Source organism: Triticum aestivum, chromosome 1D, assembly GCF_018294505.1.
Source record: "Triticum aestivum cultivar Chinese Spring chromosome 1D, IWGSC CS RefSeq v2.1, whole genome shotgun sequence".
Taxonomy (NCBI): Eukaryota; Viridiplantae; Streptophyta; class Magnoliopsida; order Poales; family Poaceae; genus Triticum; species Triticum aestivum.
The window spans coordinates 215,179,039-215,205,483 of NC_057796.1; the positions used below are offsets into that span (position 1 = coordinate 215,179,039).

Genomic DNA, 26,445 nt, shown 5'->3' on the forward strand with positions numbered 1-26,445 from the left:
CCCAAGGAAAACCATCATCAGCCGCTCTCTCTCTCTCGGCTCTCCACTTCGGCCTCCGCCTCGCTCCCACCCCAAATTCCTCCACGGCTGGCGGCCTGAAGCCCTAGGCCACCGCCGGGACCCAAGAGCAAGCATACAGACGCTGCGATCGGAAGCAGCAGTAGCCGCCGCCATGCAGGGCCTCCCCGGCGGCGTCCCCGATCCGCAGCAGCTCCAGGCCACCATGCTCGCCATCGAGCAGGCCTGCTCCCTCATCCAGGTCAGGGCCCTCTCCAGCTCGCTGCTGCGGACGCTCACGACGTTATCGCCCTGCTAAATTCAGCGTCTCTGTCCCTTCCCGCGGCTAGCGCTCTGTATTTCGTCGGTGTCTCGGTGTAGATTTGGCCCGCATGTGGGCAGCGGGCTTCTGTTCGACTTTGTTGTGCCTTGACGTCATTTGATGGAGGAAGTGCTTGGTTCGCGCAGATGCTGTGGCATTTTGTCTTTCTCCTCCCTGAACCATCGATCAGTGCTTGCTGCGCGTTGCTGATCAGTGTTCCCGTGCGGATTTGGCGAGGGGATCCTTTTTTTTTACTGCGTTGTCGACGAGGATTAGGTGCTTTAGAGTTAGTTGCTTAATTTAGGGGGTTCGGTGCCTCTGAATTATTTAGTCAGGTGAGATATTCTGATGCCTAATCAAGTAAAAGCAAAGGCACAGTTCAGTTGGCACTGACGGTTATACTGGTCTTTAGCGAGAGTTCTTACAATTGGTATACCGAAAAAGGCTTTCGCCCCGCTTTATAAATAAAGCAACCACCGAGCACAAGGTCCAGCAAGTACCAACAGAAAACACACATTATAGATAATCGGTGTTTCCGTGGTGATCTGGCGAGGGGATCCCTTTTTATAGAATTGCCACTTTGGTGAGTTTTTTTTTCTTGCTATTATAGATTTTGAGTATGTGATTTCTATCCCAGGGGACACTGAATGAGCATAGAACCATTTTCCTTGCTATAGATGTTTCATCCATTTGCCATGAACTTTACTCAGGAGATAATCTTTTGACGTATGCATGATTTTCACAGGTGCACATGAATCCGGCTGAAGCGGAAAAAGTTCTAAGTTCACTCCATTCATCTCTGATGCCTTATCAAGCATGCAGATTTATTCTTGGTACGCTGTTGTTTAGCTGCACACATCAAAGAACTGGAATCAATTCTCTATAAGGCTAAAGATATCCTCAATTTGGATGTGGGTTGCTTAGTAGGACCTAGGACTTCTCATATCAGCAGGATTATCTGTCTATGTAACCTTTGTCCTGTACAGTTTTTCTTTCTTATATGATTTAAAACGAGAATCAACTGAAACAAATGTTGCAAATGCCCCCATCTCATCTTCAAATGCAGTTTGTAGACCAACTCATAAATTCATCTGTCAGTTGTTTTTCCTGTGATTAGCTTATGCCAGCTGTACTTGCACTTTACTATTTGAGTAAATCTATTGACCATTAAAGTGAATTTATCTAGTGGGAAGAGAGATTGTTTTGTTATGTAATGGCAATCCAAGTTTCTGAAGTTGTGAATCTCTAGGTTTCTATGTTTCTCGAGTTGCCCAAGGTCATTTTGAGAATATGTCTATTACCATTCTTTTTAATAAAATGCTATGTTTAAGCTTTATGTAATTTTTTGCTGGCTTTGTGTACTCTGTAGTTTAGAAGGACAGGCCTGGCGCAGTGGTGAAGTACTCCCCCCTTGTGCCAAGAGGTCTGGGTTCGACGCGGCCGCTCTGCATTGCACCGTGCAGGGATAAGGCTTGCCTCGTTCCTTCCCTAGACCCCACTTGGCGTGGGAGCTTCTAGCACTGGGTTTGTCCCTTTTTTTTTTGTGTGTACTCTGTAGTTCCCTAGAAATGCACTTGTCGTGTAATTTCTGAAAGATCTTTGGTCTTTGGAAACTATGCTAACTTACTACTTAGTGATCTAAACACTCTTATATTTCTTTACAGAGGGAGTATATCACTTGCTAAGAAAAGACTCAAGTCAAGTGGGTGCTAGTTGGCTTGAAGTGTCATACCAAATCAACAATAATGTGAAACTAAAATGAACAAGCTGGGGTCTAATTGTATTTGTGTGTAAAATTGACATTCTCCAGTCAAGGTTGTCATATGCATATTGTTGCTTCAATGATCAAAGCAACTAATCTATCCATGTTTCGTCCAAATCTAAAGAAGTTTATAGAATTACAGGGGTACATAGCGACATATATTTCTATTATGCCATTTAAAACCTTAGTCAGCTGAAATTAACAATTTTCCTCTATGATTCTCCCAGAGACATCCCTAATGCCAAATGCGAGATTCCAAGCTGCTGGAGCAATTGGTGATGCTGCAATAAGGGAGTGGGGAATTTTAACAGATGACAACAAAAGAAGCCTAATACTGTGAGTTTTTGGGGAGTTTTTTAAGCTTGTATTTAATGTGCGATGATTGCAACAAAAGAAGCTTGTGTTTAATATAGTTCTCCTAATGTTGTAGATATTGTTTGAACTACGTTATGGAGCATACAGGTTCCCCTGATGGCTACGTGCAATCAAAAGTTTCTGCTGTGGCAGCTAGGTTACTAAAAAGAGGCTGGTTAGTTTTTTACTTTTCTGCTTACTACTATGCCACATGCCAGTGTAGTCGCCTGTATCTTTTGCTTATGGCACTATGCCTCTTTGTACTAACATCTTCGTAGTCGTAGCTTCTATTTATCTGTTTATTTGTTGCATAAATATCCATTTGTGCATATTTTTTCGTTCATTGGGTTGTCGGGTTGGTTATGATTCTTTTTAGAGTGATGCAGCCTTCGTAAAAGAGGAATTGGTGCAATAAGGGACTGAATACTTATATATTCCTGCTAGTAAAAAAAAGTTAGCTATTTAGCTTATGTCTGCATCAAGAGTTATGGTATTTGGGTGGTTGGGTTGTACGATATCATCCATGATGATTAGATGCAAAAAAGGTGGCTATTCAAGAGCATGCGTATATAGATAATTATTTTATTTCAAATGAATTTTCTGCTCTATAGTGTGCTTCAAGGCAATTGACTGTTTGAAGATTTGACACTCAAAATTTAGATGTTTTCATATGGAATACATGCTTTGCAGGCTTGAGTTTCCGGACCAAGAAAAAGGTGCCATCTTCTTCGAGGTATAATTTTCGCTGAACAGTACAGCTACAGCCTCATCAATGATGTAGAGCCTAAGTTTTTTGGCTTTCTATGGTCATGGGTTTTTCTAAACGGGAGGCATCCAATTTCATATTTTTATAAATTGGCAATGCTGGACTGAAATACATGTACAGCAAGAAATTGAAATAGGTAATTTGGTATAACTCATACGTGGGCCAGCAAAATTATATTTTTGAAAGAAAACAGTCAGAGTATCCTACTGTGCATATTTTTGGGCCAGCTAAATAGACAATGATGTATAGCCTAAGCTGTTTGGCTTTTGGCAATCGTGGATCTCTCTACACTAGGGACATCCAAATTTCATTTTCTCATAAATTTGCAACGCTGGATTGAACTATATGTACAGGAAGAAATCGAAATCGAAATTGGTATAGACGGTTAGATGGATGATTCAGATAGTGTTTAACTTCACCCTCATAAGCAAACATAGAGCTTTCAGTCCCACTAGTATTTATTGGTTGCCGAATCTATGTTTTTATTTTTCATAATTGTGTTCTGTATTAATTGTTCGTCTTACAATTTTAATCATTTGAATTTCCCATTCGTTTTGTTTGCTGACCTACTGTTTGATACCATTTTCAGGTTGAACAGTCCATCCAGGGCATGCACGGGCCTAATCGACAGTTTGCTGGGATCAACTTCTTAGAAACATTGGTATGCTGTTCATGTAGGCTGATGTGCTTGCTTCTCCGAATTTCTTGTCCTTTCCAACTGAGTCAGAATCAAATTTCATGTTTGAGCTAGGTTTCAGAGTTTTCCCCTTCAACTGCTTCTTCTATGGGCCTGCCTAAGGAGTTCCATGACCAATGCCAATTGTCATTTGAAGTGAAGTTTCTGAAGGTGGAACCATATTTTTTTTTCACATGAGAATAATGTCGGCTATGCCATGTCATCTAAACTGCTTTTATCATTGTTCTAACGTGCCATTTCCTGTTGCAAGGACTTCTATTGCTGGGCACAAGCTGCTGTATTCAATACCGCAGACAAAATCTTGAATTCAAATGTAACTATACCCGAGGAGAAAGCATGTTCGGCGGCATTGCGCCTCATGCTTCAAATTTTAAGCTGGAGCTTCAAGCCAACTTTGGAACATGAGAATTTAGATGCCAAAATAAAATCTGGTTTGAGGAGCGATGCCATAAATCTGAGGAAATTCGAACGTTCATTGGTGAAGGTACGGTCTTTGAGCTATTTACTTCTTTGCTCAGTTCACCTGATAAATGGTTACATTTTCTATTGTAGCCAGGGTCTTTATGGACTGATATTCTTATATCAAGTGCGCATACTACCTGGGTTTTGAACTTCTATACTACCCTGCGTCAGAAGTACTCGTATGATACACTATGGGGTGATTCTCCTATTGCTGTCTCTTGCAGACAGCTCATAGTGCAATTATGCTCCCTGGCAGGCGCTGTTTTTCCTAATGGTATGTTGCATTTCAAATACTCATTGTTTGTTTATGTTCCCATGTTGTACAAATTTGATGTTCATGAAAAGCTGCTTAATGTTATCTCAACCAGCAAATGAGCAAAATATGTTAATGATCATCTCAATAACTTCCTTGTCCTCTGTTTTCAGATAATGGAGATGCACAAATTGAACACTTTATGCACATACTATCCGCTGTTATCTTGTGGATTGAACCTCCGAATGTCATTGCGGAATCAATTCGAAATGGAGGAAGTGAAAGGTTGTGCAAGAACTATGATCATGATCTTCCTTGAATCTGAGCAAACATTAAGAAATATTGATGGGAATTATGATTTAATATTTGTGCAGTGAGTTCATAGATGGTTGCCATGTCCTGCTTTCGGTGGCATCTTTGACTAGTAGCTCACTTTTTGACAACCTCCTGAAATCGATAAGGTTAGTTATTGCACATTTTTTTCTTGTTCTTTTTTATAAGGCAGTACAGCGTAAGTTCAACGATTATCTTTTGTATCAGTAAACACACAATAGATTGAAAAGTCACTTCTGTTAGTAGCTTCAAGCTTCAGGGTTCTGTTCATACCATTTGTTTACCAGATAGATTTGACTTACTAATTTCTTGTAATATGAACTTGCTTGCAGGCAATATGGCACAATTAACCTGCTTTCTGCTTTGACATCCGAAGCTGTCAAGTCTGTTCTGGATAACCAGAATGAAGAAGAAACATGGGGTTCAGATGCTCTAGATATATTGTTAGAAACATGGAATGTTATTCTGGGGGTATTGTCATTGATCTGTGCTTCACATTATTTGTATACCTTTTTATGCAACTTCCTTAATCTAGTGCTCATTCCTAATCTCTGTCCAATATTTCTTTGTGATATGGTTGTCGGCTAGTGATGATGTTTCTTTTTCTACTTGTTAGTCACGTATATTATTCCAATGAAGTTTATGGCTCCGTCTTCTAGGTCCACACAAGATTTTTTTAATGTTTATCGGGCATCATTTGCCGCCAAGTCTTTCCCTGATCAAACGCAAGTTATGCATGTTAAATTATGACATAAATCCTTTTTGTTCAATGTGCACGTTAGAGCAGAGAATTTGACCACTGTGATTGGTTATCACCTGTTCATCACTTAGCAGCACTGAGGAGTTATTTTTTTCACGGGAAAGAGGTTAGAGTGATAATTGTATTACTCTTTAGAATAGCTTAATGCTTTGGTATATGCATGTTTGTTTGGTAAAGGTATGTGCATGTTTGTTTGAAAAGACTTTGGTATATGTACTTATATGGAAACAGTAACATCTCTTCCCTTGAAAAGTTGGCGATTCTATGTGCTTTATAATTTACTTGACTTTGTAGAGCACATACCTGATTATGTATAAGATACAAACTCCCTGTTGGCAATGTCATAGCCGCATATTCCCTTCCGATAGGGAAATAAAAGCTGCTTGATTGTTATCGATAATTTCCTTGGCAGCATGGGGCATGGAAGTGCTTGGGTTCAGATTTGCTTGCTGATTAAAAGGGCTTACCTTATTTGGTACATGGAAAACGAAATTAATTATCACATGATTTTTATTGTATGCTGTCCAATATACATAACGAGATTAGGTACTTCGGTTGGTTAATATAAGTCGTTCTGCCATTTTATTAATTATAACCATTAATTACTGCATAGGATTCATTTCAATCATGTTTATACACAGGAAGCTTGTGCTGATAAAAGTCCTATGTCAGCTGATGGAGCACTTGCAGCTTCAAATTTGTTTAAGATAATTGTGGAGTCACATTTGAAGGGTACAGACCTTTTCATTTGAAGTTACCCTCGAAGACATTGAAACTTATGCATAGAGAGTATTTCATCTGCTGTTCTCATCTCCTGCTGCATACTGACTGCACTTCTTTTCGTTTACGTAGCTGCTGCTGATTCTGCATTTGAGGATAGTGACGATGCTGAATACTTTCATGTTTCTGTTTCAAGTATGTTGAATTTCTTAATAAATACTTCCTATTCCGAGCACCCTCCTCTTTGGGAATCCTTATACTAATGAAGTACTGTTTGGTCCAGAGCGTGATGAGCAGTTGGCCTTGTATGCTCTGATTGCACGAGCAGCTGCTGACACCACCATACCCTTTCTTGAGCAACTATTTTCTGAGCGATTTGCACGGCTAAGTCAGGTCTCCTTGTTAGCTTCATCTTGCCTTATCTTGGTTCAAAACTACCTATGCGTTCCTGCCATAATAACCTTCCTTCCATGATATGTGTAACACTGTTCTTAGCAGAGAGATGTCGAAAATGATCCCACTCGAACATTGGAGGAGCTGTATTGGCTGTTGCTGATTACCAGTCATGTCCTAACTGACTCAGGCGAAGGAGAAACACTGCTTGTAAATAATTCAAAGCTTCCCTTTTTTACTTGTGTTTTCAATTTTTTATAAACTATTTGCAGTTCCATCTTCTCATAGTTCCTGCAATCGTCAAATTAAACTTGTGTTAGAGGCTTCAGTTCTTATAACATATGGTGCTCGATTTATCATTACGTATATTGTATAAAACATAAAATGCTGCACTGAATGCACTGTGCTCTTACATATTATTATTGTGTTTATTCCTATCAGCTAAGATAAATATCATAACTCTCAAAGTTTTCACTATTAGTTATTTTTTTACAGATTCCTGAAGCTTTGCAGGCGGGATTCACCAATGTAGTTGAAGTAGCTCAACATCCTGTAGTTACGTTGTCATGGTAATAATCTTTGCCTATTGGTCGCTTGACAGAGCTACCTGTTTGGTAGAAAACGTTAAACTGCTGATCTTATACCTGTTAATGTATATGTCAGCAATGTAAGAATTTCAGAACCAGTTTTGATTTATGAAAAATGCTAGCTCTGTCATATAGTATAGAAATATTTGACACTGAGTCGCGGTCCTAAAACTTATATTTCCTGTTTTCACGAGTTATAACGCCAAATGCTTTGCCTATTATGCAACTATATCTATCATTTAATTAAATTTTAGAAATAAGTTAAAACATCCGCATGGCCAAGGTAAGACAAGGCTTCTATGGTATTCAGAAGCATATTTATTAAGACCTCACATTAAATATCTGTGTTTTATAACCGGAATTTTTATCCACTTCATTGGTAATGTAAATTTAGGCCTATCTGTCCAAGATTTAAGCTACTGGGATTGCGATACAACATGATCTGTTGACTCTCTTTGTCTATGTAGGTCTATAATAAATTTTTCAAGGCAATGTCTAGACCCAGGAATTAGAGGGAGGTACTTCAGTCCCCGGCTCATGGAGGTACTTTTTTTGTACTGTTACCTGTCACCTTCATCTTATTCTATTTCCATTTTTGCTTTGGACGAGGGTTATACTATTATCTTGCTATGCACAGTTCGTTGGACCTGCTATTTCCATTCCCAAAGGTCGTAAGTGTTTATGTTGTCTTTAAGGGATATTATCTAGTTTACTTATTGTACTACAAGTACTAATATATCTCATCTTGCCCGTCGACTTTGTATTCTTTAGATAGCTGTTCTATACATTTTTGGACTTGTCGTTTTTTAAGACAATGAACTTCCCCTAACTTGTTTGTGGTTGTTGGTAGGCGGTGATTTGGTTCCTGGCCAGATGGGTTGCAACCTATTTAGTACCGCTTGATGTGAGTAGAGAAATTGACAGTGTGGGTAGACATGGATCTCAGCATTCTAGAAAATTGCTAAACAGTTTTGCGTGGGACAATAACCAAGGGGAGCTTGTTCTTGATTTTGTTGTTCTCATGTCAATGGTGGCACTTACTACATATCAGGGCGAAATTGAGCTGCAGGTAACCTTCACCTTTACTGATCAACCCGCAAGACTGCATAATTTTGTGTCTACCCGTGCGTGTACACTTGCATGCCTATATGTTTTGCCGTGTTAATAAATAATAACTACCGGTGACAAGCCTGTGCAAAATTTAGAAGTGTATGATGTTTTTGACTTTTCATTGTCTCCGAGATGTTAGTTCTAACACAACTTTAATACTACATAAGTATAGTCGTCTGTTCATTTTTCATGCTTTCAATGCTAAATACCAAATATTTAGAAACATTTCCAAATGGCAAGAGGTTTAATTTTGAACATACCTCCAACAGTGACAGAATTTGTGAGTAAAAGGAGTATTTGTTATTGAGGGCTGACATGTAAAAATCATCTTTCTGCTGTGAAGGATATCCCTAATTTGTTGCTTTGTTTCATGTTATCAGACACTTACATGCCAAAAACTACTTGCTTCAGTTGTTCGACGGAAACACACATGTGCTTATGTTGTTCAGTTGGTAAGTCCAAAATCCAAGTCCACAGCTACAACCTATGTTATCATACTAATATTTGCATGCTCTGTAGTATTATGTTGCACATGGTAAAAATGTTCGTAGCATTTCTATCACCATAGGTATAGCCTGCTTGTTTTAGCCAAACGTCCCTTGGTGCAGGTTGTAGATTCTTTTCCTCCTCAGCATACCATTGAATAGTAATAGTGAGAGTGGATTTTACGCTCGTATAAGTGGATGCACCTCAAGCTACCTTTGTTGTTGTTGGTTTTGCTGAATCTGTCATGGCTCTAGAAGACTGGCAAAACTTGGCAATATGAACCCTGTGATACTATTAACATTTTAACAAACATTTTCTCTTACTTCATGTTTCATGACACTATACCTTCTTAGGACTCATGGCGTGACCTTACAAGGGCTTTTGCAAGTGGGCGTTCTTTATTTTCATTGAGTGGACGCTTACAGGTAAGTGTTATATGCACTCACCATGCAGTTTTAACTTATGCTTTCATTTGTGAAGACCTTATGCTTTTGTTACTACTTACCACACCTTCACAGAGATCTCTAGCAGAAACACTTGCATGTGCAGCTTCCTGCATCAAAGATCCCGAAGCATCTGTGCAGTAAGCCCTTTTGAGCTGCTGTATGTTATCTTATAATGAATAAATATGTGAGATTTAACATAGCCTGTGTTGGTTTGACAAAGGTATTTGAGAGACCTCATGGGACCAGTCGCAGGATGCCTAGTAGAAAATGCTAGTAGGAGTGATCTTAAATCTGTTGCACATCAACCAGATGTTATCTACATGGTGAGTATGCATGTTATTTGCTTTAAGCTCTTTGAGGCTAGTATAATGGGAAATAACTGTAGGTCTGTTGCCTATTGGAACGGCTAAGAGGAGCTGCTAGAGCTACTCAGCCTCGCACTCAAAAGGTTCTGTTTGAGATGGGTCATACTGTGATGAACTCACTCTTGACTCTTCTGGAGGTGTACAAAAATCAGGTATTGTAGCTCATCTGTTGATGCATCCTATCAATTATTTTTAGATAAAATCATATCATGCTTAGACATGTGAATTTGAACCTTGAAGATCCTAGAATAATGTTTCTTATTTTTTAGTCTGAAGTCATATACATGATACTCAAGTTCGTGGTTGACTTCATTGATGGTCAAGCTGTATTCCTGGATGGTAAGGAGACATCAGTTTTGATGAGCTTTTGCTTACGCCTGCTCCAGATATACTCCTCTCATAATATTGGAAAGGTAAGAACAGGAATTCTTATTACTGTGTTATTCTGTGCCAGAAAATTTTCTCCACAATGATGCTGCTAACATTCCTTTTTCTCAAATACACACGCGTGCATGTTTAGAACATTCCTTTTTCTCAAATACACACGCGTGCATGTTTAACAAGGTGGTTTGTGTTCACACGCCTGCTCCATACATTTTTGCCATGTTTGCATGGCACATGCGGCATGTGCCCATTGTTGTGTTGGGTCGGGTCTTTTGCTTCTAGATAGAGCTCCATTAGAGCTAGCCTATACAAAAGGATTGGCTCTAATCCCTATCTATCCAAACATGCCATTAGGGAAGGTTTGGAAGAGGGGATTTGCTTTGGGCTTTTCATATGTAGTTTTCTCTCGAAACAGGCTTGGTCCCCGCTTTATATATAAATCACAAACGGCCGAATCATACAAGCTGATGAGGAAATCCTGTTGCAAATCAGGTCAAAATAAAAAACGACATTCAGGAAAGTAGCGAGAATGCCACCAGCTCAAAGCCGAGCAAGAGAACAGGAGTAGCCAGACCCAACACTAGGCAACCGAGACTACCAACCTGGGTTGAAGCCGCGCCTCACTGCACCGCCAAGCTATGTCCGGAGAGGTCCGCCTGCCCTCTTGCTCCAGGCCGCAGAGCGCCGATCCTGCCAATGGACAGTGAGGACCGAGAATGGTGACAACGAGGTCATGTGTAAAAGGTAGGAGGCCAACGAGGCCACCCCACGCCACAATCGAAGAAGCTTCACACCAGGATCAAAGCATGCTTGAATACGCCGACGAGCCGCGACGGTTAGGTACCTGAGCTTCTAGGAAGACACTTGCAAGAGGGAGACGACACAACGCACCGCAGTCGCTGAGCCTAAGAAGACATACACGGGTTTTCGCCCGGAGCCCTGACATGGAGAGGGGACCCACAACGATGCCCCCAAGAGGGATACGATACTCGTAGGCATCACCGGCGACGGAGCGCGGAGCTTTCGCTCTGAGCCTCATCCGTGACACAAGGGGTACCAAGGTCGCCACCCAACCCGAGGGGAGAACTGCTTCGAGGCCTCTAGACCAAGACCGGAGGCCGCCACTGCCAAAGCCATGACAACACCAGGATCACCCGCCACCACTCCCCTCGCTTGCTCGCCGTAAAGCCATCCACGCAGCCTCGCCTTCCGGGGCCGCTGCTCTGGCATCCAAGGATCCACATCACCCCACCAACCTGACATCCAGACGACACCCACCCGAGCAGCAACAAGGGTCTCCATCCAACCGTAGATCACGCCACCTACTGGACCTGCAACACCTCTGCAGCGCCCAAATCTGGGCTGAAACGGCCAAACAGCGGCACACAAGTGGACGGACGGTGATCGCAGCCCGCCTGGCTGCAGTCACCACACCCAAATCCTCTCCTACATGCCCCCAGACCCGACACGCAGCCAGGCCGGGGCACTGCCGCAGCCGGAGCCTGCCCACGGCCATAGAGCGCGAGAGAACGAGAGATCGCAGCCCTCTAGCCCATGGCCCCGACCTCCAGGGACATCACCATACCGTGGTGAAGGGAGCCAAGCGCCGGAGGTGCCACAAGGTCGCCCCGACAGGGAGGGAGACCGGAGGGTGCCGAGGTGGCGAGCTCCTCACCCGGGAGGGCCGGATGTGGGCCTCTGCCTACCAGATCTGGGGAAGAGGCGCCAAAGGATGCACTGTGCAGTGCTGGAGGAGGCTTCATGCAACACCGGGCAGCCAAACTTGACGAGGACGGGATCCACATGGGGGAAGATAGGGAAGGAAACAGAGCCTCGGGGAGGGGCGCGAATTGGGACCAGGAGGCGGCGGCGGGTCGCCACCTGTGACGCCCTAGGAAGGTGACGCGGGGGCAGGAGATCCGTGTTTGTTCTGTTTCCAGATGTAGTTAAAGGGAACAAATTGTCAACAATCATTGTGCTATTGGAGATAATGTGTTGTTGGAATTTTGCCACAGGATCGATCACATCAAATCACGATCAACACACGCGCACAGAAAACTTTGGCCAAAGGCACGTGTCGTGCCTTTCTTTTCCCTCTTTTTATTTTCTGTTTTTCTTACACCGTGTTACAAAACTCACGCAGCCGGACCTGTATATATATACAGAACCAACCGACCTAAACACAACTCCAAGACCCACACGGCAAGTGCAACATCTTGGCGGACACTTATTACTAAACGGACTAGTACTATTCATCTGGACACTAATTTCCTACACACAAACGTACTAGACCCTGTCCTACACGGATATGAACCAAACTCAAACTAATACTGCCATGTGACGTGCAAGCCAGCCGGGTTGATCATGTAACCAACATGCTACTTGACAAACAATACTAACTCAAGATTATCTCTAACATTCTCTCCCTAATCTTGACTCTTGTCTTCCGTGCTTCTCCAGTCTTGACTCGTCGACGATTCATCCCTTGTCGACTCATCCGCTCGCACCACGACAAGTCAAATTGTTGGCTTGGTTGCTTGCAACAATCTCCCCTCCAATTTTGACTTGGCGAATTTACGGACCACCTCAAATATGCCTTGGACTACCCACCTCGCTAGTAACATGTGGAAAACACCACCCGGTAGACTACACCATCCACCCTAGCAAGATACATGCCGACTCCTTGTGGATCACACCACCCCGTGGACTACACCGCCCACTCCAGCCTCATGTAGAGACATGGCCTCATTGAAGAGACTCACCTTCACTGGTTTACCGCCCCCACATACTTGAACTTGGTCCTCTCGTCGAGACACATAGACGACCTGGATGCGCTTCATCTTCAACGCCTTCTCGCAGAGACAAGCACTTGGGCATGACGACGACGACGACTGACCAACGCAACGACGACTAACCGTGCAAACTCGCAGGATTCCTTGACTCATCCGACTCCCCCGGACGATGATCTTGATGAGCTCCAGCGCCGCACCTCAGCACCACCTCCCCCATCAACGATCTTCTTCCACCGCCTTGCCGACGACAGCCTGCCGTCTCCCTCCTTGTCGCTCCGCCGAACGACGATCACCTGATCCTCCTCATCCGTCGCTCCATACCGCGACTATATTGCCCGCCCCGGGGCGCTAGTAGATCGCCACCCCGGGGCAAGCGCAGCTTCACTCGAACCTTGCTCTAGATACCAATTGTTGGAATTTTGCCACAGGATCGATCACATCAAATCACGATCAACACACGCGCACAGAAAACTTTGGCCAAAGGCACGTGTCGTGCCTTTCTTTTCCCTCTTTTTATTTTCTGTTTTTCTTACACCGTGTTACAAAACTCACGCAGTCGGACCTGTATATATATACAGAACCAACCGACCTAAACACAACTCCAAGACCCACACGGCAAGTGCAACATCTTGGCGGACACTTATTACTAAACGGACTAGTACTATTCATCTGGACACTAATTTCCTACACACAAACGTACTAGACCCTGTCCTACACGGACATGAACCAAACTCAAACTAATACTGCCATGTGACGTGCAAGCCAGCCGTGTTGATCACGTAACTAATCACGTAACCAACATGCTACTTGACAAACAATACTAACTCAAGATTATCTCTAACATGTGTGAGGACAGTAAATATTTGCATACGCTCGTCAAATTTATGTTACTTACTGCAAACTGAAAAAAACCTTGTTGTGGCAAATGTAATATGGACCAAAGCAAATGAGCTTCTGTTTTTTTCTAAACTTTTGTGATATATCAATGTTAGGGAGTAACTTCCCGACAGTGTAGTTGCCATCAATGTTAGAGAGAATGTTCTATAAGACTTGCTTATTGTCTCTTTTGCCTAGGTAATGCTCTCGCTTTCTTCAACTCTGCGAAGTGAATCACAATCCGAAAAGTACAAGGATCTGCGTGCTTTGCTTCGGCTTTTAACTAATATCTGCTCAAAGGACTTGGTAACCTTCACCCTTACACCCTGTTGTGTATTGTCTGTTCGAAGATCCCCCGGATGACTAAGTGACACTGTTGGCAAATGCAGGTGGGTTTCTTATCCGATAGCAACATTGAAGGCTCCCCAGATATTGCAGAGGTACGTCGTTTGATGTTTTTCCAGTATTTTCTGCTTCTAAGAAAATTAACTGTACATATTGTTGAGTATAGATTGTTTACTGTTAGCACTTGTGGTTAGTGGTCACCTTTAGGAAATTCCATAAACAAAATTGTCCACCTCTGCCATCGGTAGCCAACTCTATTTACTTGTCTCATGATCACAAAACCACAGAACAATTTGGTCAGATAGGTAACCAATATGCCAATTAACGTTTACTTACAGTTATGCAATTGGAGCATTGCAAAGTTTTAAGTGCTGCACCTGTCTACGGGCTTGCATTTGACCAGCAAGAAATGACACAGCTGGGACATCCTGGACTTGAACCAGAAATATGGCCTTGAAGAAATGAAGCAGCACAAAGTTTGTGGAGGAGCAACTCCACCTTGCTGCTACAATGTGTACAGCACAAGTGTTGAAGGAACAACTTCAACGTGCTGCGCTAGATATCGCTCTAGAGGCGAATGTAGGTTGATAGGGCAGCAAGAGTTCAATCCAGAACTCCTAGGGCACAAGATCTACTCCAAGATCTTAGATAAGAACAACAAGTTCTATTATAGGTAGGGGTACATAGTCTGCCTCCAAAGTAGAGGCGAGGACCTCTATTTATAGGGCTTTGGGAAGCCTTCACATACTTCTACTTATAGCTGGAATACTCTAGAAAACATTATGTAAGTTTCACCATTCTACTCATAGCTACTCGCAACTAGAAGACTCTAGAAAACAGTAGATAGGATAGAAAAGAAAAGGAAAGAAATACTACACTAGAGTGGAAGCATCTAGAAGTAGCCAAACAGATCTGGCATGTGTTTTCTTTCTTCTCATCTAGTGTTCCTCATCATTCTCCCCTGGTTGTTTGGAACTCGCCCTCGAGTTATCTTCATAGAGCGCTTCTTCTGAATGGTAGACAGTCAAGTCCGCAACATTGAAAGTGTTGGAGATACCCATGTCACTTGGAAGATCTATCACATAAGCATTATCATTTATCTTCCTCATGATAGAGAAGGGCCCATACCTTCGCTGCCTAAGTTTCCCTTTAACACCTAAAGGCAGCCTCTCTTTTCGGAGGTAGACCATCACCTTATCACCGACTTGGAATGATTTTGGCCTCTTTTTGCAATCAGCAAGTTGTTTATATTTCTGATTTTGTGCTTCCAAAGCGCCGCGAATCTCTTCCAATAACTCGGTGTAATTATCAGCAAAGGACAATGCTGATTTTGAGTTTCCCCTTGATGGCAGCTTCACCAGGTCCACCACATGTGTTGGAACTTTAGTGTAGACAATGGAAAAAGGGCTCCTTCCTGTGGATCTATGCTTGGAGTTATTGTAGGAGAACTCTGCAAGAGATAAAGCCAAATCCCATTGCCCCTTTCTTTCTCCACAAATGCAACGGATCAGATTACCCAAAAACTTGTTCACCACTTCCGTTTGTCCATCTGTTTGTGGATGAGCAGTGCTAGAAAATTTCAATTCAGTGTTGAATTGCTTCCACAAAGTGAGCCAAAATGCAGCAAGAAACTTGCTATCACGGTCTGAGACAATGGACCTTGGAACTCCATGAAGTCTGACCACTTCTCGAAAGAATAGGTTTGCCACATGATGAGCATCCGTTGTCTTGTGGCATGGGATGAAATGAGCCATCTTAGAGAATCTATCCACGACCACAAATACAGCATCACTTCCTCGTCTTGTTCTTGGCAAGCCCAAGACGAAGTCCATAGAAATGTCCTCCCATGGAGCAACAGGAACAGGCAAAGGCATGTATAACCCTGTGTTCTGGACTTGGCCTTTGCAGGTCTGACATACGGGGCACCGTTGAACGAACTTTCCAGCATCTCTCTTTAGTTGTGGCCAAAAGTAGCGAGCTTCCAGGTTAGCGATAGTCTTGTCCCGTCCAACATGGCCACTAAGATCACTTGAATGGAGCTCTCTAACCAGCTTGTCACGTAGAGAACTTCTTGGAATGCACAAACGATCATTTTTGAAGAGATATCCATCTTGCATCAAATAGTCATCACCTAATGGTTGGCCCCTTGCGTGCTTTACCCAAACATGGCCAAAGTCTTCGTCACCCTCATACAACTCCTTTATTTGACCCATGCCCGGAAGTTCAGCTTCAAAAGAAGTCAAGAGGCATGCACGACGACTCAAAGCATCGGCCACTCTGTTAGTTATTTCAGATTTATGCACGATGAGATAGTTAAACCTCTCAAGATATGCTGCCCATCTTGCTAGCATGCGGTCAACATGCTTTTGATTTCTAAAATGCTTCAAGGATTGATGGTCGCTATAAACAATGAACTCTTTAGGCAGCAAATAGACTTCCCAAGTTTTCAACGCTCTGAAAACGGCGTATAATTCTTGCTGATAGGTACTCCATTTCTGTCTAGCTTCACTTAACTTCTCACTAAAGAAAGCAATGGGCTTCCTTTCTTGAGATAGGACAGCTCCAATGCCTACTCCACTTGCATCACACTCCAACTCGAAAGTCTTGTTGAAATCAGGTAGTACCAAGACAGGAGCTTATGATAGCTTTTGTTTAATCTCATTGAAGCTAGCTTCATCTGCTTCTGCCCATTTGAACTTTCCTTTCTTCAAACACTCGGTAATTGGTGCGATGATAGTGCTGAAATTCTTAACAAATCGCCTATAGAAAGTTGCAAGGCCATGAAAGCTTCTTACCTCAGAAATGGTCTTAGGAGTTGGCCATTCTCGGATTGCTTCAACCTTAGAATCATCAACACGAATGCCGTCACATGTTATGACGAATCCTAGGAAAAGAAGTTGTGTTTGCAGGAAAACACATTTCTTCAAGTTGACGTAGAGCTCATTTTCCCTTAGTACTTCTAGCACCTTCCGAATGTGATCAAAGTGTTCATCCTCATCCTTGCTATAGATCAAGATGTCATCGAAATAGACCACAACAAAGTGGGATAAGAAGGGTCTAAGGACTTGATTCATTAAGTGCATAAAGGTACTTGGTGCATTTGAGAGTCCAAATGGCATGACTAGTCATTCAAACAACCCTTCCTTTGTCTTGAAGGCGGTCTTCCATTCATCCCCGGGTCTTATACGGATTTGATGATATCCACTTCTTAAATCTAGCTTTGTGAACACTCTTGCTCCACTAAGCTGATCCGACATATCATCCAGACGGGGAATAGGGAATCTATGCCTTACGGTGATCTTGTTAGCGGCTCTACTGTCCGTACACATGCGCCAAGATCCATCTTTCTTTGGCGCGAGTAGGGCTGGTACAGCACATGGGCTAATACTTTCTCGAATGTGCCCCTTTTGCAACAATTCCTCCACTTTCTCCTTCAATATACCATGCTCCTTTGGGCTCATTCGATAGTGTGGAAGATTAGGAAGACTTGCTCCCGGAATTAAGTCAATTCTATGTTGAATTCCTCTCATCGGTGGCAAGCCATGTGGCTCCCCAAGTATGTTCTGAAATTCTGCCAATAAACCACGTACCTTTGCTGGAATTTCAACAGTCAGGTGCTCTTCTCCCTTTACAACAAGTGCAGCACACAAATCTGCCTCCCTCAAGTCTTCCATAAACTCATGAGAGGTATGGGAGATAGTTAACATAGTTTTCCCCTCCTCCTTAGAGGTATTACCTTCGGGTTTGTTTGGTAAGATAATGATCCTTCTCTTGTTCCAAATGAAAGAGTAAGAATTTTCCTTGCCCTTGTGTGTAGTATCCACATCAAATTGCCAAGGCCTCCGAAGGAACATGGCTGGCATCCATGTCAACCACATCACACAACACATTTGAGCGATAATGCTTACCCAAAGAAAGTGGTAGGTTGCATTGTTTGGTGATCCTCATATTCACTCCTTTCTTGATCCATCCAATAGTGTAGGGATTTGGATGATCATGGGTTTCAAGCTTTAAATGGTCCACCAACTTCTGGGAGATAAGATTCTCGCAGCTGCAACTATCAATCACTAGTTTGCATACCTTGCCATTCACCGTGCATTTGCTCTCAAATATTTTCTTCCGTTGTGTATCATCGAGTTGTGGTGTGGAACACAGGACACGCTGGATCACACATACCACCTCTTCACCTTCTTCTTGACAAACCTCTTGTCCGTCTACATCTTCAGATTCGTATTCTTCCTCGTCGCTTTCACCATCATGGATAGTCGTGTTAACAAATTTCCTTAGTGGGCAGCCGCTGGATATGTGTCCCTCTTTACCACATTTATAGCACTTTGGGCCTTCATTTGCCTTACCCTTGCCTCTAGTTTGCTTCGGGATGGGCTGTTTTGTCTTTGGTGGAGTGGTCTTTTCTTCCACTCTATTAGGTTGGCTCCTAGATGAGCCTTCGGTATGAGGATATGGAGGATATGGGGCCTTAGTTGTCTTTCTCATCCTCACAAACCTCTCGGCCTTTAAGGCTAGAGCTGTGCTTGATCAACGGACCAGATTTGTTGCATCATCAATCGATCTTGAATAGCATCATTGAGACCATTGATGTACCTTGCAACTTGTTGCTCTTCAGTTTCAGCAAGGTTGCACCTCACTTGTAGCCTTAGAAACTCCTCCATGTAATCTGAAACAGTCCTATTTCCTTGAGCACAATTTTGAAATTGGATAAATAGGATCTGGTCATAATCAGCAGGCAAAAATCTCCCTTTCAAGAGGCCTTTCATTTGTCGCCAAGTTCTAACACGAGGTTCTCCTCTCAGCCTGCGCTCCTCTTGAACGCGATGCCACCATGCACCGGCTCCTCCTTTCAGTTTGTATGCGACCAAAGGAACTCTACGATCTTCCGGAACCTCCATGACCTCAAAGAAAGTCTCCACTTCATATAACCAATCCAGGCACCCTTCAATGTCAACATTTCCATTAAAACTTGGGATCTCAGCTTTCACCTTGTATGTATCTCTTGCATATGTAGGGTTGGGTGCTCTCCGATATGCGTAGAGATCTGCTTCTTCAAGGGCATCGTCATATTCTTCACCTTCAGAAGCTTCAACATAAATTGGCCTTCTTGAAGCACGTTGAACAGCACGTTGTTGTGGCGGTCTTGCTCCAAGATTACCTCTCCTTCTTTGTTGAACATCTTCTTTAGATGAATCTCCCTCATTGGCAGCAGGGGGGACACCCTTTCTTATCATCTCAACCAGCCGACCAAATCTCCGATTAAGATCTTCACGCAGCTCTTTGATTTGTTGTTTTGCAACATCCATCCTCTTCTCCAATTGCTCCATTGCTTGCTGCAACTTACTCTCGAAGAGGACAGCAAGAACTAGTATGGGTCAACGAGGCTCTGATACCACCTGAAGCAGCACAAAGTTTGTGGAGGAGCAACTCCACCTTGCTGCTACAATGTGTACAACACAAGTGTTGAAGGAACAGCTTCAACGTGCTGCGCTAGATATCGCTCTAGAGGCGAATGTAGGTTGATAGGGCAGCAAGAGTTCAATCCAGAACTCCTAGGGCACAAGATCTACTCCAAGATCTTAGATAAGAACAACAAGTTCTATTATAGGTAGGGGTACATAGTCTGCCTCCAAAGTAGAGGCGAGGACCTCTATTTATAGGGCTTTGGGAAGCCTTCACATACTTCTACTTATAGCTGGAATACTCTAGAAAACATTATGTAAGTTTCACCATTCTACTCATAGCTACTCGCAACTAGAAGACTCTAGAAAACAGTAGATAGGATAGAAAAGAAAAGGAAAGAAATACTACACTAGAGTGGAAGCATCTAGAAGTAGCCAAACAGATCTGGCATGTGTTTTCTTTCTTCTCATCTAGTGTTCCTCATCAAGAAATCCTTGTTAAATTCAAGGCTATGTATTTGTGGCTTAGCTCCCAATTAGACACATGGTTGCCATACATCTGCCATGTCTTGAACCAGAAACATTGAGGTTATTGAAGGAAAGTCTTTGTAGGAAAAATACTAAAAGCGTTCTGGTTAAAGGACAATTGTCATGTCTTACTTTAACCATTTAACCAGGGGTGTGGTCTGTTGTCCACATCAAGAGTTAACTGCATTTACTACTTACTGGTAGGAGCTGGGTTCCTACCGGGTCTAGTTCGTAGGTTGTAGGGGTGGAAGGGGGCTTGGCGTGGAGGAAGGCGAGGTCACCGGCGCTGGGGCGCCGTCGCGCGCGCGAGAGAGGGCGCAGGAGGCGGCGGCTAGGGCTAGGTCTCCCGTCTCCCTTCAGGAAGCCGAGCAAATATGATTGCTTCTGCTTGACTTCAAACGAGTCCTTACATGAGTTTATATAATCTCCAAATACGATAACTGGGCTAAGCCCCTAATAACGATAAGATAACTGGGCCAGGCCCCTAACTGCCTGGGCTGTAGTATACGCCGGCCATAACATCTCTCCCCGCCTGCACGAACAGGTCGTCCTCGAGCTGGAAGGCGGTTAAGCGCTTGCAGAATTCCTCGAGCTGATCAACGGGCGCCAAACACCTCCGCGTCAGCTGGGGCGGGCAGGTCGCCGAGCCCGGCGGCAGCGGTGCCCTCCTCAATGTAGTCCGCAGCCTCCAAGTAAAAGAGTCGCGGGCAGATGTGGTCGGGCACGTAGGGCTCGTCGCAGTTGAAGCACAACCCTTGGCGGCGACGCTCGAGTTGCTCGGCCGGGGTGAGCCGGCGGAACGGGCGCGCCGCGACCGCGGCGAGGGGCGCCGCGGAAGCCTGAGCAGGCCGACCCTGCGCGGGAACTTCCGGCCAGGGTGGCGGCCCAGCGGCCCAGGGCGGTGACACCTGTTGGATGGCCACCGCGCGGCGCTCGAACGCTCGGGCGTAGTACATGGCCGTCTGGAGGTCCTGTGGCCCGCGCATCTCCACATCCAGGCGGATGTGGTCCGGTAGGCCGCCGACGAAGAGCTCAGCCCGCTGACAAGCCGAAACGCCGGGGGCGTGGCCAGTGCCTGGAAGCGGTCGGCGAAGTCTTGCACTGTGGTGAGGACCGGAAGGCGCCCAAGCTCCGCCAGACGGCTCCCGCGTATAGGCGGACCGAAGCGCAAGAGGCGCATATCGCGGAAACGCTCCCATGGTGGCATGCCGCCCTTGTCCTGCTCGAGGGCGTAGTACCACGTCTGGGCGGCGCCTCGTAGATGATAGGAGGCGATCCAGGTGCGGTCGGACGCGAGCGTGCGCTGCCCCCTGAAAAATTGGTCGCATTGGTTGAGCCAATTCAGGGGGTCGACGGTGCCGTCGTAGGTCGCGAACTCCAGCTTGGAGAATCTCGGTGGTGGTTGGGCGTGGACGACGGGCGGGTATGTGTCATCCGCGCGGAACCGCGAGGGCGACGGCGCCGAGTGTGCGGGCTGCAGAGTACCACCATGGAAAAGGGGCCCGTCCACACCATCGTAGGGACCCGCGGCACCCGAGGACCTGCCGAACTGCATGGTTGGGGGCGGCCGCCGGCGGTGACAGTACGTGCGGCTGTCCTGAGGCCATCGTGTAGACATGCTCGATGGACCCGGCGAGCCAGGCCGGTAGCGGAGATGGCCACGGGGGAAAACGGACCTGGTGTATGGGCACCCCGGGCGCCGTCGACGGAAGGCCCGGCCCCGAGATCGCCGGTGGCGGCGGCTGCTGTTGCTGCGGCAGCGGCATGATGGATGCGACGGAGGTCGCCGGTGGTGGCGGCTGCCACGGGAGCTGCTGCGGCCCCGTGATGGTGGTGACGGGGGCGGGCGGCTGCAGCCCATAGTGGCCCGCGAGGAAGGTGCAGATGCCCTGGACCGCCTGAGTCAGGTCCCGGAGCGCTGACGTCATCTCCTCCAGGGTGAGCACGGCGGGGGCGGGCGCGGGTGGTCATCGGCGACGAAGAGGCGATCGGCAGCGGAAGGGAGGGGGTGGGCAGTGGCGCGGACATGATCGAGCCTGAGACACCTGATACCAGAGTGGTAGGAGCTGGGTTCCTACCGGGTCTAGTTCGTAGGTTGTAGGGGTGGAAGGGGGCTTGGCGTGGAGGAAGGCGAGGTTGCCGGTGCTGGGGCGCCGTCGCGCGAGAGAGAGAGGGCGCAGGAGGCGGCGGCTAGGGTTAGGTCTCCCGGCTCCCTTCAGGAAGCCGAGCAAATATGATTGCTTCTGCTTGACTTCAAACGAGTCCTTACATGAGTTTATATAATCTCCAAATACGATAACTGGGTTAAGCCCCTAATAACGATAAGATAACTGGGCCAGGCCCCTAACTGCCTGGGCTGTAGTATATGCCGACCATAACACTTACTTAGTTTGAAAATAACTCAAATGTTACTTTTTCAGGTCATCTATGTTGGTCTTGATATTGTGACTCCCTTGATATCTTTGGATCTTCTCAAGTACCCTAAACTAAGTCGTGATGTAAGTTTTTTTTCTTTCCATTTTTCTTCTAGTATAATATAATGGCAATCAAATGATACTAAGTAATTTGGTTTCTTTGCAGTATTTTGTACTTATGTCGCACTTGTTGGAAGTGTACCCTGAGAAGGTTGCTCACTTAAACAGGGATGCTTTTGGAAGAATTACTGGTAGTCTTGAATTTGGCCTGCGTAATCAGGCAAGAGGATCTTCACGAACTGCATTTACTGCTTGTCCTACTTTTGCTTAAATTTTCAAATAGCAGCAGTACTCACTGCAGTGAGCTACTGCCTACTGAGTTGGTAGCAACTGGACCTTGCTTGGTTATATGGCGTGCCTACATACCCTCTGCTACCAATGACGCTTGCATCTGGATTCTCTATGAACCTATGCTCAACTTTCTATATCTTTCTGATTTGCTACTGTGAGCACCTAAATGTGCAATCATTCTTGCACTGATATAAGGTGATCAGAGCAAGCCTTCAGTGTATTGAAATCATGGAAAATGTGGTGTATGCTATAAGATGACTGGACAGAACTTCTGTTTTCTGAAATGCGATATAACTGGCAAATTACAATGAATAATCAGATGTATTTTTGCGTGCCACTTGTGATGTCTACAAATATTGTTTGATCTATATAATATGTGAAACAATTGCCATTGCCGTGCATTCTGTATGTTGAAATACAGTCTATATTCTTCAGCTGATATAGCTAGGTTTGTGTTTTCCATGTTGCAGGATGGCGATGTTGTTGAGAGGTGCCTCACAGCAGTAAATGCCCTTGCCTCGTACCATTTCAAAGAAAGACTTGGAGGCAGAGGAGGGCTTGGCTCGCAGGTTATGGAATCTGAAGGATCGAATGGGAAACTTCAGGAAAGCATATCAAGTCACTTCTTGAGGCTTCTCCTGCAACTACTTCTGTTTGAAGATTTTAGGTGAGCTCCCCACGTCTACATTCAGTATAGATTTAGGATCCTGTAACTTCATTTTTTTTCTTCATATTGTTCCACTTACCTTATTTGTTGTTGTACGTATCTGATCTATGTGACTGTTGCAGAATGGAACTAGCAGGTTCTGCTGCAGATGCTTTGCTTCCTTTACTTTTTTGTGAACAGGAGTTATATCAGGTCCTTTCTCACCACTTCTCTAATAGGTTAACAGTTATCAGATCAAGTACAATACTAAGGCTTAATTTTTGTTATTTTGCTATGTGTTCTCATCACGTCTCCCTCTGCAGAGACTGGTCCATGAGTTGCTTGAGAAAGAGCAGAATCCGACTGTAAAATCAAGGCTGGCACTTGCTTTCCATAACCTGACAAGTTCAAATAATCTCTCAAGCACCCTTGACCGGCCAAACAGGCAGAAATTCCGGAAAAATCTCCGTGTTTTCTTAGGTGAGGTCTCGGGCTTCATGCAGATAAAGTAGATGCAAAGTGACATGAAAGCATTGATGTCTGGTCGATCCCCAGAAGATTTTTCGCCGTTGTGGGAGAGTTCATGTGTGGCGGAGCCATGAGCAGGAATTCTGGCGTTAGAGGTTGAAAACACATTCGCCGTTATGTGTTGAAGGGATAGTTGAAACAGAAATGACAGGAACATGTCGACGCGTTCCAGGATCTGTGTCTGGCTGCATTTGGCGGTGGAGAATTGGACGCCCGGACATGAGATCGTCGTGTAGATTTAGTTGGGACTCGATGTAATCATACAGAAAAGGCGGGCATTTTTTTAAACGGAGAAGGTGGTCATTTTGTTGCGACTGCTCAAATGGAACAGTTCTTTTCTCCCACATGTATGGAGATACGGCTTAGAAGAAGCGATTCGGCACCGTGTGGTGCATGATTTGTGTTGGTCGAGAAACGCTGAACGCTGGGGCCTGCTTTTGCAATGTTTGATTTTTACCGGACTCCTGTGTGAACCAAGATGTTTCGTGTAAAATGTCTTCTTCCAGAGCAACTGAACAAGCAGATGGTGTCGGCGTGTCGCTGTAACCAGCTGGGGCTCACTTTGAGCGTCTGAGCCCTAGGATTCCTGAGTTTTTTTTTTCTTTTTCTTCTGGCCAGGAACTCACGAGCGAAATGACCAGCAGTGTTGTGGCTAAAAGATCTTGAGGTAATAGCACGGCAGGTCCTACGTCTACTGCGAGTCCGACACGCCTACCATCTCGACGCCGACTCATGGTCCGTCGTCCAGACGTCCCGGCCGCCGCCACGGCTCCGAGACTACACGCCGGCGCTGGTCTGCTGCGCATCCATGTTCATGCTCTGCGTCTCGTGGTGTGACCCGGCGAATAGAAGGGACAAGGTGGTGCGGAAGGTGTTCGAGATGAACCTCGGCTTGACACCGCTGCTCCAGTGGACCGAGGCGTCCGCGCACCCGGACGCACCCATGGATTCCAACAGTGTTCGCCACCGGCCAGGACAGGATCAACTTGTAGAGATGTTCAGAATCTTCGGCAAGATCCTTGACTTCGCGACGGCTTGCCGGGTCTCGGGCAGCGGGCAGAGCTGGAGCTGCATCGCCCGGGAGAACGTGGCCGCCATGGCCGACGCCATGTCCTGCCGGCTGAAATCCTTGGCCGTGCTGCTTCTCTGAAGATCGCTGATGTGTACTCTGTTTTTCTTTTCCACTTACACTGATGATTTGTTTGTTGCCATGAGCTGCTGATTGATGTGCAGCTCGGTAAAGCCATTCCATTCCATTGCATTGCATGCCTGCTGTGATTGTTCATGCTGAGTTTGTTCAATATGATTTGAAGAGAGAGAGAGAGATTGTTCAGACTTCAGAGACGAAGAGCAGCAGCGTCCAAGAGGTGCGTGAGGATCAACTGTCCGACATCAGCGGCCAGGCGGCGTCTAACAACGAGGCATCCAACACCTCCTCCCGCCCCAAGCTCGCCCTCGACCTGTCGCTCACCGTCACCGCCGCCGACACCACAACCGCAAAATCGAGCACCACCGACAGGACCGGCGGCGGGTGTTCACGTGCAACTACTGCCAGGGGAAGTTCTTCAGCTCGCAGGCGCTGGGCGGGCACCAGAACGCGCACCGGCGGGAGCGCACGCTGGCCGGCGTGCGGTGCACCAGCTCGAGGCCTACCCCTACGGCTACGCCGATGTGGCCTCCCTCCAGCTCTATGGCTCGCTCGTGCTGTATCCCATCGGCATCAAGGCGCACGCGCTGGTGCACCCTGCGGCGGCGCAGGCGGAGCGGCAGCAAGGAAGCCGCCTCCCTTGCTGCGCCGCGGGCGTTGCTGGGCCCGATGCCGTTCCTCATGGGTGGCGACGAGGAGGTCAGCTTCGGGTGCCCCGACAGCTTTAGGCCACCACCGGCGTGCTCCCTCTCCTCCACTCCGGCCACAACCTGGGGCTTGGGCAGCAGCGGCAAGCCGACGAGGAGCCTGACCTGACGCTTCAGGTGATATCCTTTGACAGCCACGAGGTATACTGCGGGTTGAAATCAACAGAAGGCAGGGGGCAAAATGCAAAATGCACGGCGCTGACCGGCTCGGCCGAGCTGGCTCCACATGGCTGCATCTGATACGTCCAGGACCAAATTTGCACCTTTAGGACAAGTTCGAGGACTAGATAGTTTGCTTTTGCAGGTTTTAGGACCAAAGTATCACATGCAAGACAAGTTCAAGGACCTGCGATGCTATTACCTCAAAGATCTTCAACCTTCACGCACCAAATTTGGGTGGGTCTTTATGGGCGCGCCATAACTCCCTTGGACATGAGGTCCCGTGTGTGGCTGCGCCGGTGGGTGGTGGCGCTGGCATTTGTGGATTTTGGTGACCATTTGCT

At 45.7% G+C, this 26,445-nt stretch overlaps 2 protein-coding genes and 1 pseudogene across 5 annotated transcripts; all 3 read left to right on the plus strand.

Moving 5' to 3' along the window:
• Nucleotides 1-24,561, plus strand: LOC123181072 (exportin-4). Of its 4 annotated transcripts, XM_044593288.1 has the most exons (32): nucleotides 1-259; nucleotides 1,065-1,152; nucleotides 2,309-2,417; nucleotides 2,512-2,610; nucleotides 3,126-3,168; nucleotides 3,791-3,862; nucleotides 3,953-4,048; nucleotides 4,149-4,382; nucleotides 4,451-4,634; nucleotides 4,787-4,898; nucleotides 4,988-5,074; nucleotides 5,279-5,417; nucleotides 6,348-6,438; nucleotides 6,559-6,621; nucleotides 6,710-6,819; nucleotides 6,922-7,029; nucleotides 7,315-7,388; nucleotides 7,874-7,949; nucleotides 8,257-8,475; nucleotides 8,897-8,968; nucleotides 9,356-9,427; nucleotides 9,521-9,585; nucleotides 9,669-9,771; nucleotides 9,834-9,965; nucleotides 10,083-10,226; nucleotides 14,064-14,171; nucleotides 14,255-14,305; nucleotides 22,570-22,647; nucleotides 22,730-22,843; nucleotides 23,385-23,581; nucleotides 23,704-23,773; nucleotides 23,884-24,561. In XM_044593288.1, the coding sequence occupies exons 1-32, from the start codon at nucleotides 173-175 to the stop codon at nucleotides 24,070-24,072; spliced, it is 3,486 nt and encodes a 1,161-aa protein (XP_044449223.1). In that variant the 5' UTR covers nucleotides 1-172; the 3' UTR covers nucleotides 24,073-24,561. The 4 variants fall into 4 exon arrangements, with proteins under 4 accessions (XP_044449223.1, XP_044449221.1, XP_044449222.1 ...); XM_044593286.1 differs by having other exon boundaries at nucleotides 9,356-9,585; XM_044593287.1 differs by having other exon boundaries at nucleotides 6,925-7,029; nucleotides 9,356-9,585.
• A 188-nt stretch (nucleotides 24,562-24,749) lies between these two features.
• LOC123181074 (F-box/kelch-repeat protein At5g42350) lies at nucleotides 24,750-25,373 on the plus strand. The gene has a single exon (XM_044593291.1). It carries the CDS (start codon nucleotides 24,897-24,899, stop codon nucleotides 25,236-25,238), a length of 342 nt encoding a protein of 113 aa, XP_044449226.1. The 5' UTR covers nucleotides 24,750-24,896; the 3' UTR covers nucleotides 25,239-25,373.
• On the plus strand, nucleotides 25,354-26,445 carry LOC123181073 (zinc finger protein 7-like; annotated as a pseudogene).

Coding starts and splice junctions, on each gene's coding strand:
- LOC123181074 (XM_044593291.1), top strand. CDS start 24,897: ATGTTCATGCTCTGCGTCTCGTGGTGTGACCCGGCGAATAGAAGGGAC.
- LOC123181072 (XM_044593286.1), top strand. CDS start 173: ATGCAGGGCCTCCCCGGCGGCGTCCCCGATCCGCAGCAGCTCCAGGCC. Junction 5,075..5,278: donor AACCTCCTGAAATCGATAAG/GTTAGTTATTGC, acceptor ACTTGCTTGCAG/GCAATATGGCACAATTAACC. Junction 9,772..9,833: donor AACCAGATGTTATCTACATG/GTGAGTATGCAT, acceptor AAATAACTGTAG/GTCTGTTGCCTATTGGAACG.